The 16,214-nt window shown below is 35.9% G+C and overlaps 1 protein-coding gene across 24 annotated transcripts in view; it reads left to right on the forward strand.

Annotated features, from left to right (window-relative positions):
• Positions 1–16,214, forward strand: part of DLG1 (discs large MAGUK scaffold protein 1) — a 122,463-nt gene that overhangs the window by 100,499 nt on the left and 5,750 nt on the right. For 4 of the 24 annotated variants that reach the window (XM_027686169.1, XM_027686150.1, XM_027686162.1 and 1 more), the window contains 7 exons: positions 1,336–1,405; positions 6,277–6,376; positions 9,725–9,766; positions 11,292–11,327; positions 12,844–12,894; positions 13,835–13,936; positions 14,183–14,355. In XM_027686169.1, coding sequence (XP_027541970.1) covers positions 1,336–1,405; positions 6,277–6,376; positions 9,725–9,766; positions 11,292–11,327; positions 12,844–12,894; positions 13,835–13,936; positions 14,183–14,355 — 574 coding nt within the window. Of the gene's footprint in view, positions 1–1,335; positions 1,406–6,276; positions 6,377–7,066; positions 7,101–9,724; positions 9,767–11,291; positions 11,328–12,843; positions 12,895–13,834; positions 13,937–14,182; positions 14,356–16,214 lie in introns of all 24 variants that reach the window. The other 20 variants (XM_027686156.1, XM_027686173.1, XM_027686171.1 and 17 more) reach the window with 15 other exon arrangements.

The raw sequence follows: 16,214 nt of genomic DNA on the forward strand, positions 1-16,214 counted from the left end.
AACCTCCAGGGATGGAGAATCCACCATCCTGGGCAGTCCATTCTAATGCCTGATTACCCTCTCTGTAAAGAATTTTTTCCTGATACCCAACCTAAACCTCCCCTGGCACAGCTTAAGACCATGCCCTCTTGTCTTGCTGACAGTTGCCTGGGAGAAGAGACCAACCCCCACCTGGCTACAGCCTCCTCTCAGGGAGTTGTAGAGAGTGATGAGGTCTCCCCTGAGCCTCCTCTTCTCCAGGCTGAACAACCCCAGCTCCCTCAGCCTCTCCTCATAGGACTTGTGCTCGAGTCCCTTCACCAGCCTTGTTGCCCTCCTCTGGACCTGCTCCAGCACCTCAATATCCTTCCTGAACTGAGGGGCCCAGAACTGGACACAGTACTCGAGGTGTGGCCTCACCAGTGCTGAGCACAGGGGAAGAATCCCTTCCCTGGACCTTTTGGCCACACTCTTCCTGATCCAGGCCAGGATGCCATTGGCCTTCTTGGCCACCTGGGCACACTGCTGGCTCATGTTCAGCTTCCTGTCAATCCAAACTCCCCGGTCCCTTTCTGCCTGGCTGCTCTCCAACCACTCTGTCCCCACCCTGTATTCCTGCATGGGGTTGTTGTGGCCAAAGTGGAGGACCCGGCACTTGGCCTTGTTGAACCTCATCCCGTTGGAATCAGCCCAACTCTTTGTTGTACCACATCAGCCACTTGTTGGATTTTTTTTTTTTTAAGTAATCTGTAGTGGGATTCTGATTAACTCAACAGGAAGTTTGTTAAAACCCTATTTAGTCCTAGGAGTTGTGTGCTGTTCTCAATGTAAACAAGTTGTGGGATTAATAACATTATATGTAGTTTTAATAACAGTACACCATTTATGTATGAAAAGGTGCAAAGTGAATTTTATTCAGGTTATGACACTATCATGAAGTCTTTGTACCCAGAACCTGGAAATCTGGAAGATCATTCTTTGGCAGCCAGAGTCAATTGAGATGAGTTGTTTGTTGGCTACTAGAGACTCAGAGTTTAGGTGCTCTGAATCCTACTATCTGCTGTTGACTGATAGCTGAGGCCAGTCACTTACTATGTCGTGTTTTCTCTTTGCACCCTCCGGATTTATTGAACATATATAGCCACAAAATACTCTCGCAGCCTTGTAATTTGAGAAATAATTCCCTGCTTTTATAATACAGTTTTCCATTAGCAGGTTTCCATTTTCTGAATGTGTCATAAGCAATAAAAATGTATATGCAAAAGGTACACCAATATACTTATGTTGTAACAAGCAGTAACATGAAGTTCTGGAGTTTTGCTGATTCTACCACTTTTGTGTATGTTTTTGTGGCAGAGTTGAGAAAAAAGAACGAGCCCGTTTAAAGACAGTGAAATTCAATTCCAAAGCAAGAGGAGATAAAGGGGTGAGTTAATGAAGTGCTAATTACATTGTGAATGGTAACATTTTTCAGTGATTTATGTGTGGAGACTCTGTTTCAAATTTGAGTGAAAAGACTAAATTCTGTCAAACAGAAATAAAATAATTCTGAGCACCAAAGTAGACTTTTAATTGCCAAAACACTGCAAATTGTTTAAAGAATTGGCATAGAAATATATATTCCTATTAATACTGTAATGTAGTAGGAGATGTATATACTAATCAAATATTGAATAGTGCCATTTCTAATAGCTCTGCAAGTGCTGTTTATAGAGCCATGTAGTACTTGAGTATGGTTTGTACTCCTGGACTCCCTTTATTTGAGAAGGGACTTACTACCAATTTTCAGAGAAAGTAAAATTCTTTTAATGCATCTAGAAAACAAGGAAGTAAAGCTCAGCAGGATCCCTCTGATGAAGTGAGGCTTTACAAACTACATGTTACCCAGACAGCATAAAGTCACTTCTTTGTTATGATTATGGATATAGAAGCTTTAAAGAATTTCATGGAAGGGCACAGACCAACAAAACTCAAGGCCATACAGCTGGTTTTTCTTACTGCCACTCTCTGTTGGTGCAAATGCTGATCTAAATGTGCTTTAATCATACAAAATAGCCAGTGTAGATGAAAAATAACCCAATCTAAAAGAAATCCTAGTTTTAATTTTAGTCAGTGCAGTTCACTGCACAATACACTATTCCTGTCCCAGTACATGTGATGGAAATGAGTGGTGAGAAAGCAGTGAGGGTACTTAAGTAGTAATAGGAAAGTTTGCAGATAAAATTATAGCAATTTCATAATGGCACAGCAGCCAAATATTTTTATTATTTTGAGGGTGAGGCTTTTTTGCAACATTTTGGTTGTTCTGAAATTTGAGAAAGAATTTCACAACCTTACAATTTCTACCAATAGTATATAAGTAGTAATTTCAAGACGTAGCATATGCATTTTAGATGTAAGAGCCTTCTAAAGTAATAATATATTGTAATTTTTAAAAGTCTGAAACATGCTTTAAGTTCCTGAGAGAATATTAAAGCTTCAGTATTTTATCCTGATAGTCCTGATAGGACTTTAAAGTAAAAGACTGTCAAGTCCATGTGTACATCCCTCTGCTACATGGCAAAGGTTTCAGTTATTAAAGAATTTTTCCCTTTTAAGGAATCATTTAAAAGGAAATTAATATCTCTTGCTACTTTCTGATGCACAGTTATGTTACTGCCTTGGAGATTTAGTGGATTATTTGCAGGTTTTTTTCTGTTTTGGTGCGATCATATTTTGGTATTGGAATAAAATGTTATCGACTGACATGATGATAATTTGAGTTGGCTTTGTAGAAGTCACATAAAGAAAATGCTTAAATACTTCAGATTCTTTTCATTATATTAAGCAATTTTTCGAATGTTACCATGTTCTTTGAAAGGTAATTGCATGGTTTTGTAGTTTGTCTACCAATAAACTGCAAACAGTTAATTAATGACGTGTTTGAAGTAGCGTTTTGACGATAGTGGAACTGGTGCACAGTCCCTGTGTACCGGCACAGCACCAGAGATATGCACGGAATACTGAGTGGAAAAGCAACTACGCTTGCCATTGATGTAGAACTGCAGTTCTTTTTCTTTAGTAACATTTCATTTTGCAAACACACTTACACTGTTCACAATCTTTTGCTTCGGCTGTAAATGTTTTAACATTGGAGTTTCTCCTTAAAGTATTCTTCCTGTGTTTGTCACGGTGATACTTTTCCCAGTAAGTTGTCTGCACCGTACGTGTCCTCGTGGACTGTCCCTCCCTGTGTCTGTATATGCTAATACTCCATGAACAGGATGAAATACCAATTTTGTACAGTTTTTGAAAATTTCTACGTTAAGACCTTGAAGAATAACCCTAGTGATAGCTAACACTAAAATCCACATTCCTTTCATTTTAAGGAAAGCTAAAAAATCTGGAGCAGAAATGGCTACATTTTTTTCTCGTTTTTTCCTTTCATATACACATTTATCTCATTTCCTGTGCTGCTTCTGGTTTAATATATTCTTGCTTATGATGCCTGTGTATGATTTGCAGTGGGCTTATGAAAAATGTAATGCAATTACTATGCATTTTCAACTAATAAGCAAATCCCTCTAGCTTTTTGTAATCATGATATCTTTTAAAAATAATCTTTTGGCTAATCTTTTTTTTTGCAAAATCAGTATAATACTTTTATTTTCTCTTTTTTTGGGGGGTAATGGAACTGACTCTGACCATTATACATACATGCAGTATATAAAATTTAATATTAGCTAAGTGTACAGAAAGTTAAAATAATTATTGTTACGAAATATGTTCAAAACTACAGTGAAGAACCTGATTATGTTTTATGAAGTACAATAAATCAGCCACTCCTTTTATTCTAACTGTACAAATTGCAGAGTCTCACCACCTCAGTTAAACTGCACATTTTAGTTTTGTTACATTCATGTCTCTTTTTACCAAACTGAAGGACTTGCCCAAATGAAACAATTATATAGTTGTGAGACTTCCACTTCTTGAAATTCACATTACAGTATTTTCCAGCATACTCAGCAAAGATCTCCTTTGGATATATTTTTTTGTTGCCCTTTTTCTGTAGATAACATTAAACTTTCTCATTGTGAGAAATCAATTGCAATGACTTGACTTCAGATGGAGAAGGTCAGGAGGACCATAACCTAAAACTTTGCCCATGCCAACTATGGTTTCTGAAAAGCATATGATTGGCTCAAAACTAGATATTTTGTTCATATGTCAGGTTGGTAATTTACCAATTCTCACAGTGGAACAACAGTTTTAGTTGAACACAGATGCAAACCAATTAAAGGTTTTATGGATTTCCTCCTTAGCACAGTATTGCTATTTCCAGAGCTCAGTGTCACTGATCATGCTCCCATGGTACCATGTATCTCTTTAATACCTGGTAATTTTAAGTAATTTTTTTTTAAAAAATTGGTAATGGAAACATCACTGGATGTTTCAGTATCTGCTGTTGCCAAGCAAGTCTCTATTAAAACAGATGGCCAGAAGGGTTGTTAGTCCTGTAGCAGGATGCAACTTTTGTGTTGTACTGTAGGCATTCTCTTTTGGAAGGTCGAGTGCTAGTTTTGCAATTGTGGCAGAGAAGGTGGCCCACCATTGGAAAAAAACTTTATCCTGTTTGACCCCTAGTTGTGACTGTGTTTTATTCCATACTTAATGCTGGTTGAAAAGATGACATACCTTTCTGCAGCTATATTGCATATAATAGAGGAAGATGAGCTCACACTGACTGAAGACAGAGAAACAATCACTTGAAAGTTAACATGGTTCAGATTTTAGGAATAGCTGTTAATAGAGTCTTAAATGTATGAATTTTTTTTATAGTAGCTTTTAAAAAATGTTTCTGTGGCACTTTTATTACTTTCTGCTGCACACGGGCTCTGTTTAGCTTAGCTTAGAAATAAACAATCCCCCTGCAACACAGGGTCTCAAAACCAAGTTGGATGTTTTCCTACTTTTACTGTCCTTCCCATGGCAGTTTCTGCAAACCAAATGACAAAAACATGACAAATTCCATATCTTGGCGAAACTGGTCAGATGATTCACGTACGCCTAAAGATGAAAAGAAATTTCAGCTGGCTTTAAGCTATCTGTATTAGCTCTAGGTCTGGGCATAATCACAATAAAAACATTACTGATTTATTTATACATTAAGTCTCTTTATTGACTTGGAACAGCAAATTAAAGATGCTGTAGTCACATAAGGTCTTCAGCAGAAAACATGGCAGATAATACTAAATTCTGTGTTAGTTATACCTGTAGACATACCTGTAAATGAATGAAAACACATGGATGCTCTCCATCGCTTGGACAGGAGCACAGTAATAGTTTATATTCACATGGGTGTATATGTCTGTGTAGGTAACTCTAAAATTGTTTGCAGCCACTGAGATGCAGAAATTCTTCAGCAACATGAGCAATTAAATGTTGAAAGTTGCTGAACATGATCCTTGATATACAGAGGTTTCCACATGGTGATTATAAAGTCACCCTTGAAAAACATAATTGCCACAATAAACAATTGAAATTAGTTTGTCTCTTTTGAAAGATATTTGAATGCAGAATAGAGTGAAGTAATTGCTTTCAGTGAACTTGCAATGGATTGCAATTATGAAACATTGAAACAAATACAGGTTTGGGGGTTGTTTTTTTAATTATTTGGGTATTTTAGCTGGACACATTCTTTTTTTTTTTTTCCTATTTCACTGTTACTTAGTTTTATTGTAAGAGCAGTTGGGACAATGCAGCTTTTAACTTCCATTTGTCTTTATGAGCTGTTATTTAGCAGTTGTCAACAAAGTATTTACAGTTTTGCCTTTGCAAATGGGTAACACTGGCAAACACTTCTGGCATGCTGTTATAATATCAGTGTTTGCAAAAGCATGTGTGAAGCCTCAGCTTTTTTTTTTTTTTTTAATATTGTAACCCCTATGTGAGATAATATTAGTGATTTAATTGACTTTGAGTCATTATGGTTTGGCCAACTTACAACAGCCTTGTTTTTTAGGTTTTTTTACACTCCCAGCAAGCCTAAATTTGTGAAATACAGGTCAGGCTGTATAGAATGACCCAGCCTGAACTAACCCTACAGTTATTTCAGTACTAAGCATGTGAAATACAGAGGGTATGAGCAAAGTCTTGATCCTGATCTCTAATTCTCATGAGCTGAGGAGATAGTGTTGAACTGAAACATGCACTGCATAATGTGGTTGTAGGAGTCAGCTTCCGCAAAGCTGCTGGTCTGGGCCTTTGTTCACACAGACATTAGACATCCTTTGTTTTGCCCCTCCTTCTCTTCTTCAGCAGTCATTCAATGACAAGCGTAAAAAGAACCTCTTTTCCCGAAAATTTCCCTTCTACAAGAACAAGGACCAGAGTGAGCAGGAAACCAGTGATATTGACCGTAAGTATGTGGCATTCGATGGAGAGCGAAGCACAGTAGAAGGGCCTGCTAGATTGCAGTAGGGTGTTACCATGGAGACAGTTTCATGAGCTGCAACAGGCTAAGGAGCTTGCAGTGCCAATGGCAAACCAATCTACAAAATCAATGCAAATGTTTGTTTGCTGTTAAAATAAAATTTAACGCCAGAGTATCCCAGTGTAAAATAAATTGGGCAATACTGTTGAGTAGCTGGAGGGGTTAACTGCCTTCCAGTGCTGTCAGTGATGCATCCTTGTTTCTAACTTGGAGGAGAAGGCACAGCAGCAATGAAAGGACAATGGAGCTTGCCAGCTTCTCAAATCAGTCCCTTTAGACTGGTTCTTCAAAGTCATTAATTCTAATTTGATTTTCCTAATGATGAGAGGTTACTTTGATTTTCATTGTTGTTGCTATCACAAAAAAAAGAAGTCTTCTCAAAAAGCAGTTGGATAATTTCCTAATTCAGACCAGGTTCGAAACAAACTCTTTTCTCTGCCATTTGCATTACTGATTACACTTCACGTGCCAGTCAGGTCAAATCCTATAGACTTATTTTTCCCTGTGATGTTCTGGGAACTGTCTCCTGTCGTAGCGCCAATTTTATATATTACTGACAATTATTTTCTTTGTGATTGTCTTTTTATTGCTTGCCCTCTGGGGACTACTCTGCAGGAGGTCCCTGACGACATGGGATCAAAAGGCCTGAGTAAGTGATCAAAATACTCCCAAGTTATTTTAACCTCCATCTGAAAAGTTACTACTTTTTTTTGACAGATCTCTTTGAGACTGGTGCTCTACTGGCATAAGGAGGTTGGCTCTAAAAATGGTTCATTAGCTTTTCCTAGTTAATCTTCTGGGGGTTTTTGCTTTCAGGAACATGTAAAAGTTCATGTGACTATCATGTTAGATTATTTTGTTTTTCAGAGGCTTATCAGTGCTTACGTGTTTGTCCTTAACAGTACTGTGTTTTTAAATTTGGTGATTGTTTTTTAATGTCACTTCTATCTTATCTTTGTATTTTTATTTAGTTAAAAATAACCCTATGGCTTTTTACGGTAATAGTACAACCATTGCTGTCATACTTCAACTAGTTACAGTTTCACTCCTCTTTCCAGGTGACTGACGTTTACAGCTACTTAAAGCAAGCAAAACCTTTCCTTAACAAATGCAGTGAGAGTTTTTCTGGCCAACTGGAACGTTTATGGTGCTTTTAGACCAGGTGGAGGGGTATCTAATAGAGGAGACACATAAGCATTGGTTGTATTTCTATTTGAATACAGTAAGATTCAAAAGTTGCCAAGTACTCTTAACAGATCCGTTTGTGTACACACACCCCAGCACTAAATGCACTAAAATGACAAGTGAAAAAAGTCAAGGCCTTGCTTTCATCGCAGATATTAAACACATACACTGCTAGGTATTTATGCAATAGGAAAACTAGTCCCTAAATAGATGTGACTAGAGGTTTTCCAAGGTAACATTTCTTCCCAGGGCACAACTCTTAGGCACCATGTTCGTGAATTTACATATAAGACTCAGTGTACTTCTGTACCTGGCCTCAGTCATGAAATAAAAGTTCCAGTAGCTGTAACATTAATTTTTCATTTCTGAAGTGGCTACTTTGAATGGAATTCTTCGTCTAGAACAGAAAACCTTAGTAACCTTTATGGCCTTATGGCTAAGAGTAGAAGATCATAAGCAGCCTTTATGGCCTTATAATCATACCTAGTTTAAACTATGTAATATGGTCCAGAAATATCTCTAGGTGATTCTGTTATAACTGGCCTCTAGTCTGTTTTTCAGCACAGACTTTTTGAAACTGCCTTACCGTGTTTAATGCAAGTTGTGCTACTTGGGCTCTGCAGGATTGCTGTTCTTGCTGGTGTTTCAGGATTTACTTCTTCACCAATTGAGCCCATAGAATATCACACCACTTGTATTCTCCATTGACAATGTCTCCCTCTCACATTCTGCCACGGGGCTTATAAACATCACAATTTGCCTCTTCCATGCCAATGTGGACATAGTTTTTCCAAGACTGGAAAGTGAAATGGAGTAGATCCAAATTTCTGATACTTGCAAACATTAGGAAGTAGTTATCTGTTTTTCCTGCACAGAAGTGAAATGAGGGAGCTCAGTCTAGCCAGAGATTTGTGAATTTAAAATATTAGTTCACTTTATTAAAAAAAAATTTGAAACGGTTAATTAGTTTACATATGATTAAGTTTGTTAATGTTTATTAATCAGTAGAAGCATACTTGCTTTGTTAATGTGTTCTTACCTCTAGAGTCCCCTTGCTTCCTTCTCTTCAATCTTCTAGAGGAGGAACTGCACTGAATTTAATGTATTACAAAGGTTGCTCATGACAATAAGTATTAGTGCATGCACAGAGTCAGGTACATAATTTCAAATTAATTGTATTTAATTTGTATAGTTCAAACAAATTTTTTAATGCAATGTTAAACTGTGAAAATTAGTGTTTTTCATTGCAAATAGACACATTCATTGGATGGCATGAAAATTGATTTTTTCAATCAAGTTCAGCAATATTGAAGTTGATACTTGTTCACCACATTTATAGAATTTTCAGGTAACAATTGGATACGTGCAACTCTTCAATTGCATTAATTTTATCATAAACATATTTAACAGTTACATACACTAAAAAAATAATTGTAAACACCTTGTAGCAAAGTATTTTGATTACTATGCAAAGGGCATGAAATGAATAGAGATAGTCCATAATAAAAAGACATGAAGTGAATATAGGTAGCCCTTCATCAAAGTGGAGAGCTTTGAAAGCTAAAGCATTACTGGGAAACAAAATAAAATCTTAATTGCCCTTCAAGTAAACTATTTAATAGACCATAGGAAAGTGTCAATTACTGAATGTGCTACACTATATTTCCTATCACACAGTCCAGTATTTTCTGCTATAAGACTTTCAATATAATCAATAAATTGCCTGGATAAAAGTTGAAATGCATAATCCCACAGTTTTTGCACAACGAAATTCATCCTGAAGTGAAAACCTAAAAATTGCAGGGTTACATGTGAACTGTGAATTAGTGTACTTTTCGTAATCTTATTTTGATGTGCTATTTAATGTTTTTCTTTTTATTAACATCAATTCCTTTCATATGAAATTACGCTTGATCCTGAGAGCTATGAGAAGTACCTTAAAACTTTTATATGCAGTATGTATTGATTTCAGCATTTTGATATCAGTATTGTCTTTCATCTGGATTATTTTGTGTCGATTTTCTTTCTGTTTGACTCATGCCATTAGTGTATGTTCCTTATTTTTTTTCCATTGTGTTGCAATTTCAGAGCATGTAACCTCTAATGCCAGCGATAGTGAAAGTAGTTACCGTAAGTGTTTTTAAGTTCTTTGTTTATTTAGAACCTCTGTTTTGTAGCTCTTTCTTTGGTTTGGTTTGTCTGTCTCTTCTGGGTAATTACATGTTAAACAGAACTTCCTAGTCACCTTCAAGTGAAATCCATATTCGTGTGTTTGGTGGAGTACTGCAAATTGTGCTAAGTCTTTGTTTTTAAAAAATTGACTAGAATCATTGCAAACCTCCTTTATGGGTATTTTTATTTTGGTCAATGATTTTCTTAGTTCAGCTTAATTTGAATCTATTCCTGTTTTTTTTTTAATTATACAAGCTAGCTAGACCTATTAAATCCCAAATGTAAATTTAATGCTGCCAAATATAATTACATGTAGTTGAGCCTTAATACTGGAGGTGTAATTAAACCATGTAATCTATTAAATATTGCCATATTTACATTTCTTTCATAACTGATACTCAGATTTAATATGTATATACTTTAATGAAAGTACAGATAAGCAAACATGTATTTACCCTTGCTTTCAGCTCATTTATTTTGTCAAGTGTGGGTGCTTAGTATGAATTGTCTTCAAAGCATACGACACACATTCAGTGCTGAGTCAGTTATGATAAATCGACATGGTATCTTTTAAATACCACACTCAGTTAGCTTTTTCTCCTGGCATAAGCTACAGTACTATTTACTGTTACCCAGACTTCAGTAGTCTGAAGTGGGTGATGTGCTGCGTGATGCTGCTTTACTGTGCTTTGAAATGTCTTAAACCAGAGCAAGGACTTCAATCCCACTGTTCATTTCCAGTGAACAGCTCCTCACTAAAGTTGCAGTTCAGACCAGGACCCCAAGATAGAGCAGAGCAGGAAGATAGCAAAGTTGGGGATTTGAAGAGGAACATGAGAAGAAGGAACAGTAGAAGTCACGCAGTGTGACGTTGAGTGGCTCACTGATCAGCTCTGGGCTACCTGCTCACTGTGTAATGGGCACTTCAGAAACAGATATAATTCATGTTAGGGCAATAAGGATGGTGGTTCATTAGCAGATATGTTTGTTTGGAAGCTGTAGGTCTTTTCAGAGGTGATGATCCACGTTTTCTTCCAGATGATTACACTGAAGGAGAGAATTTATATCCGTATACAAAATGCTCATGGTGCTGTAGACTGTAATTGAAAAGAAACCAGTTGAGGGAGGCATCTGTGTTCCCTGAGAATAACACAGAAAATAACAAAATTGAGCATGTATGGGAGTTGCCTTAGACAAACTAAGAAATTTTAACCATTTTTAATGACACACCATTAAAACCATCTAACTGTGACTGTTCATAAACTTGCTGCTTCCCCCACTTCCAAGGTTTTAATGAGGGCTTGCTTTATTTATGTTTAAAGCTCATTATTGGTACCACTAGTTAGTTTTTTACTCTGTTGTTACTTGAGAAGCCATGATTTTATTATGAATGTCATGGATTTGCTTATCTGAATGTGTAATTCTGAGCACTTTTTATTAAAATATTCTTTTAATTTCTTCTTACTGCTGTCTAATATGAAAGTTATCTTGATTACAGATGAGTACGGTTGTTCAAAAGGTTCATTCTATTAATATTCATTTTTCCAAAATATTGAAAAGCAATGACAATATATACTTTTTGCCCTCAATTAGGGGATGCTTTTTACTTGTTACTTTCTCTTTAGTACTTCGCTTAACTAATTTTTGACCTTATAGCAATGTGACTTCTCCAAAGAAGTATCTAATTATATGTGAGCTGGATCTTTTTATGGATGAGTTGATAGTTGATGATTCCCTATTCCTCTCCCTAGCCTAAATGGGGTTCTGAAAGTATATACTGTCCTTCTAAAGTCCATTTGCATGAGTAACTTTTTGCAATATTATAATTCACAGGTTGCATGTTTTTGTGTCTGTCTTAAGGTATTCCTCACTTGCAACAATTTAAGAAATTACAATGTTTATTCCTGTATTGCTATAGAACAGTTTGAATGCCAGTCTATTAAAAAATAAGAGAAATATTTCTGTTAATGAAATTGTAAAATTTAGATCTAAAATATCAGTGGTATTTGCTATGAAACAGAGAATAGATATATAAAAGCAGTATATAAATTTATAAAAGCCTTCATCTGCCATCAGTTTCTATACAACTGTGGTGTAGCACTGGTGTGTTCCTTTGCCTGTTGCAAGTGGCTTTTGAACACCAAAGAATGTTCCAAAATTACCCAAGGGAGTTATTGAAGGACTGTATTTTCTTCAAAGTAATGTCATATAATTTGAGTTTGTGTCTTCAGAATTATAAATTCTCTACTGTCATGGAGTAAATTTTTAGTTAGAAATTTTACTCAGATATATAATGTTAGACTAGAAATAATCTTGTAGAGAGATGGCAATTGAGGTATATTTCAGATGCTTTCACTAACATTTAAAAAGCTGTCAAAGTTCAAGATTCAGTTATTTTAGTTTCATTCACTGCTACTGTGCTTCCTGGAGCTGAGAGCAATCCAAAGCATTCTTTGTTTTCAACTTTGTCTTTAAAAATTAATTGATAAAATAATAGTTATTTAGTATATACAATCATATTTTTTTGGTAGAATTAGAGTGGTTGAAGATGTTTATATAAATGCCAGTTCATTATAAAGTTAATGGCAGATCACACATGGGCATACATGTTTGTCAGCCCTGTATAAATATGGAAAAGTGTTTTTATAAATGCTGGCTTCAGAGTATGGAGAAAGTCCATGATGTGGGTGGCATTGCCTCTAGCAGTGAATGACAGCATGCATGCATTGCATCCAGGGACACGTGGGTAAGAGCACTTCAGGAATGCTTTAAAAGTCTTCTTGTGCTTGATGTCAGTTTGACATGCTAATGCACACCAGGAAATTATTTATACTGTATGTGTCTTATGCTTTAAAGTTTGGTGTTTGGCTTCTCTCTGTGATTTTTATAATCCATCACTCTTGAAAGATGTCCTTCATCAGTACCATTGTAATTGCTGAGGAATGTCTGCATCGTTATAGTCCATCAAATGGCTTAATCTGATTATATTGGTATAGAAAAAAATACATAGATATGTCTTTGCATTTACATTTTAGGTGGCCAAGAGGAATATGTCTTGTCATATGAACCAGTCAATCAACAAGAAGGTTTGTAGATCTTGCTCAGTATAAAATAAATATAATCTGAATGGTCAGAATGCTTCATGTGCCCTTTACTAAGCACCACGATAAACTTTTGAACTTGTTACCATTACTCAAATGAATAAATGATAAAGGCATAAATTATTAAATAAAATCGCTAAATTATTTAGTGCAAAATCCAAAGGTGTGCTACTTAAATCATTTCTTGTGTGGTTTACATTGCAGAAGGAAAATATGGTATGTTTAACAGTTTTGTCAGTGTGAACCTCAAAAATGGTAGTTTTCGGTTTCATACTGCTTTAGCATTCTCGCTGTTTCTGCCACAGCAAAAAGTGTGTGAATAGATCATTTGTTTATTTCTTGCAGTATAATTAGATATATTCTGTTTAAGCTTAATTTTCAACCGTAAACCCTTTATAACTTTATAAAAAATTAAGCTATTTTTAAAAGATACTGCACTTAATTTTATAAGGGTGTTAATAGTTACAGAAACTACATATAGTCAAATTGTTTCAGATATGTGTGTTTAATTGTGGTCTCAGAGAAAACGAAGCTTCTCCCAATACAGACATAGAATTGCATGAACTCTGCTGCTGCTTAGGTACCTCTTTGAATTGAAGAGATTTTCAAACTTCCCCATTTTGCTTTTTCCATTATAATGTAGGATGTTACTTTGTGAAAAGTTTTTTTTTTTCCCAAAGATTTCATAATTTAGGACTCATCTTGAGTCACCAAGGTTGTTGATTTGAGAGTGAAGGTCTAACATTTTACTGTGACTGTGGTAATAATTGATTTACATTCTTCAACATGTTTTTATTCTCTTTAAGAATACATGTTCTTTTAGGTATTAAAACCATTGCTATGTGATAAAGCTTATTTTGCTGAACTCTTAAAAGTTAGCAATTGTACTGAAATGTAACTGCTGTTCTTCCTTTATGTTTACTAGTCAGTTACACTCGACCTGTGATTGTTTTGGGACCCATGAAAGACAGAATAAATGATGACCTGATCTCAGAATTTCCAGACAAATTTGGCTCATGTGTTCCACGTAAGTCTCAGCAAATACTAAAGCAATTCTAAATTATACTTTTAATTTTTTTCAATAGACGTAGTATTATGTTGAGTTTAAAAAAAAGTTAATATATTGTCTAAACTTTATAGACCAGTCTTAATAGTCAGTCTTTTTTCTTGTGAAAATTTTGCAGTATAAATGGGAGACTATTTTTGGATATTGTAGGGAAGAAAGTCACTGTTTTTTTGTTTTGCTTTAAAAACTACTGGTTTATATTTAAAGATACTACTAGACCAAAACGAGATTATGAGGTGGATGGACGTGATTACCATTTTGTCACTTCTCGAGAGCAAATGGAGAAGGATATTCAGGATCACAAATTCATTGAAGCTGGCCAGTACAATAATCATCTTTATGGAACAAGTGTCCAATCAGTGCGAGAAGTAGCAGAAAAGGTAAATCAGTGCCAGTTACTTTCATTTACTGAGGTGATTATCTGCCTGTGCTGACAGGGAAAAAGAGAAGAATGGCAAGAAGCCATTAGGAACCCTCTGACTTTAAAAGGAATTTATGTAAAACCAGAAACAAAGCACATTGTCACAGATGCATTTAGAGAAATAATGAAGCTTTGGAATAATAAAAGCATCATGATTAAATTATGAGAAAAGAGCTCCCTTAGTTTGTGCCCTCATATTTAAAGAGAATATAGAAGAAATTATTGGAATTATGGGCTAATTAGCTCATATACATAGATCATTAACTCATTAAGAATAGTGATGGTGGAGTTAATTAATATGATGATCCATTTGATATAGACCTGTGTAGAAGAAAACTTGTAAAAATGTTGTTCTTTGTGCCCTTCATGGATTTAACTGATAAAGGGAAAAGAGTAAATGTAATAAACCCAATTTTAAAAAGACTTCTTCCATAACTACCACTACATTTTGGAGATCAACCTTACTGTTTTTATACTGAACGGACTTGGGTTAACTATTTCTTGCAAAATCTAATTATTTCTAAATTCAAACTGAAGTTAACTTGATCTCTGAAAAAAAAGTGGGAAGAAGGAAGCATATTTCTGACAGCAAGGTGCTAGTTTTAAAGGAAAATTTTTTCGTGAGAATATTTTGCAAATGTTCCATGTTAAGTTGATGAGTGTTGTTCTACTGCTTACAAAATACAGTGCATTTACAGTAGACAATGTTGTCTGATCTCTGTGGGAGAAGAAACAGCTATTTTCTAGGTGGGAACTCACAAGCGTGAGCAGTGTCAGTGTGGACATGCAGAGGGTAAGTGTGGTTGACCCGTGTGACACAGGGGTGTAGTCAGTCCTCTGGAAAACTGTGTAGACCATTTTGACTAAATGGGTGAGTATTGTTGTTTCTGGCAACCGAATTTAGTGGAAGCAAAACCAGGGTGAACATTGTGAGATTCTGTGGGTCGTGTGATGTTTTCTTCTGCTGCCTTTCTCCCATATGGAGTGGAACCTGGCCCTGTGGTAAATAGCGAGAAAAGGAAAGGAGATAATACTAATTACAAAATTGTTCAACTGAATGAACAGTACTTTGTAAGGGAGGCTGAATGAAGCTGTGAAACTATCCTATGTGGTTAAATGATGAGGCTATTTATTGAACAGTTGAAACATTTTAAATCTTTTGGCAGTTTCTTCACCTGGCACAGATAGAACCCTTCAGTTCCATCCTAGACCTGAAACTGGCTGTGTTCTCTTGCCCATATGTTGGGGTAGTAAGATATACAGTGATTGTGAATCTTGTATAAATGGACATGAAGAGCAAAGTACTACCAGATGTCTCCATCTATTAATCTCTTGCACAGGCTCCATGGGACTTTGGGTACATGCAGCATTTTCTCAGTTGCAGCTAACATTATTTTTCTGAGAAACAATGGCCTGTCCTTCAGAACTGAACTTCAGAATTGTGACAGGGCTGCAAACTGGTCAATTTGGGGTAACTCCCCTCCTTGTTTTCTTCTTCATCTCACTGAAGAGATGAGTCTTTTCAGTGGGCCTTATTACTTGGATACAAAAGATGATTGCCAAGTTTTCTATGATGAATTTGGGAGAAGTGACTGCTACTACCCCAAAAGTACCAGAAACAGTATTCTTCCAGTAGCTTTCAGTTGTGTTCATTTGCCCATGCTTCCAGCTGATCCCTGTTTCTCTCATTTCCTTACCTACAATGGACACAGCTAAAGATGCATTTTGATGTCATTGTTCAGTTATTGTAAAAGGCACTGAGTGCTGTGCTGTGCTTCTCAATCAGATGCAATGCAAGTAAGGAACTAAAAAATATGT

The sequence above is a fragment of the Neopelma chrysocephalum genome, unplaced genomic scaffold (genome assembly GCF_003984885.1).
Source record: "Neopelma chrysocephalum unplaced genomic scaffold, ASM398488v2 Primary Assembly neopelma1_70, whole genome shotgun sequence".
NCBI lineage: Eukaryota > Metazoa > Chordata > Aves > Passeriformes > Pipridae > Neopelma > Neopelma chrysocephalum.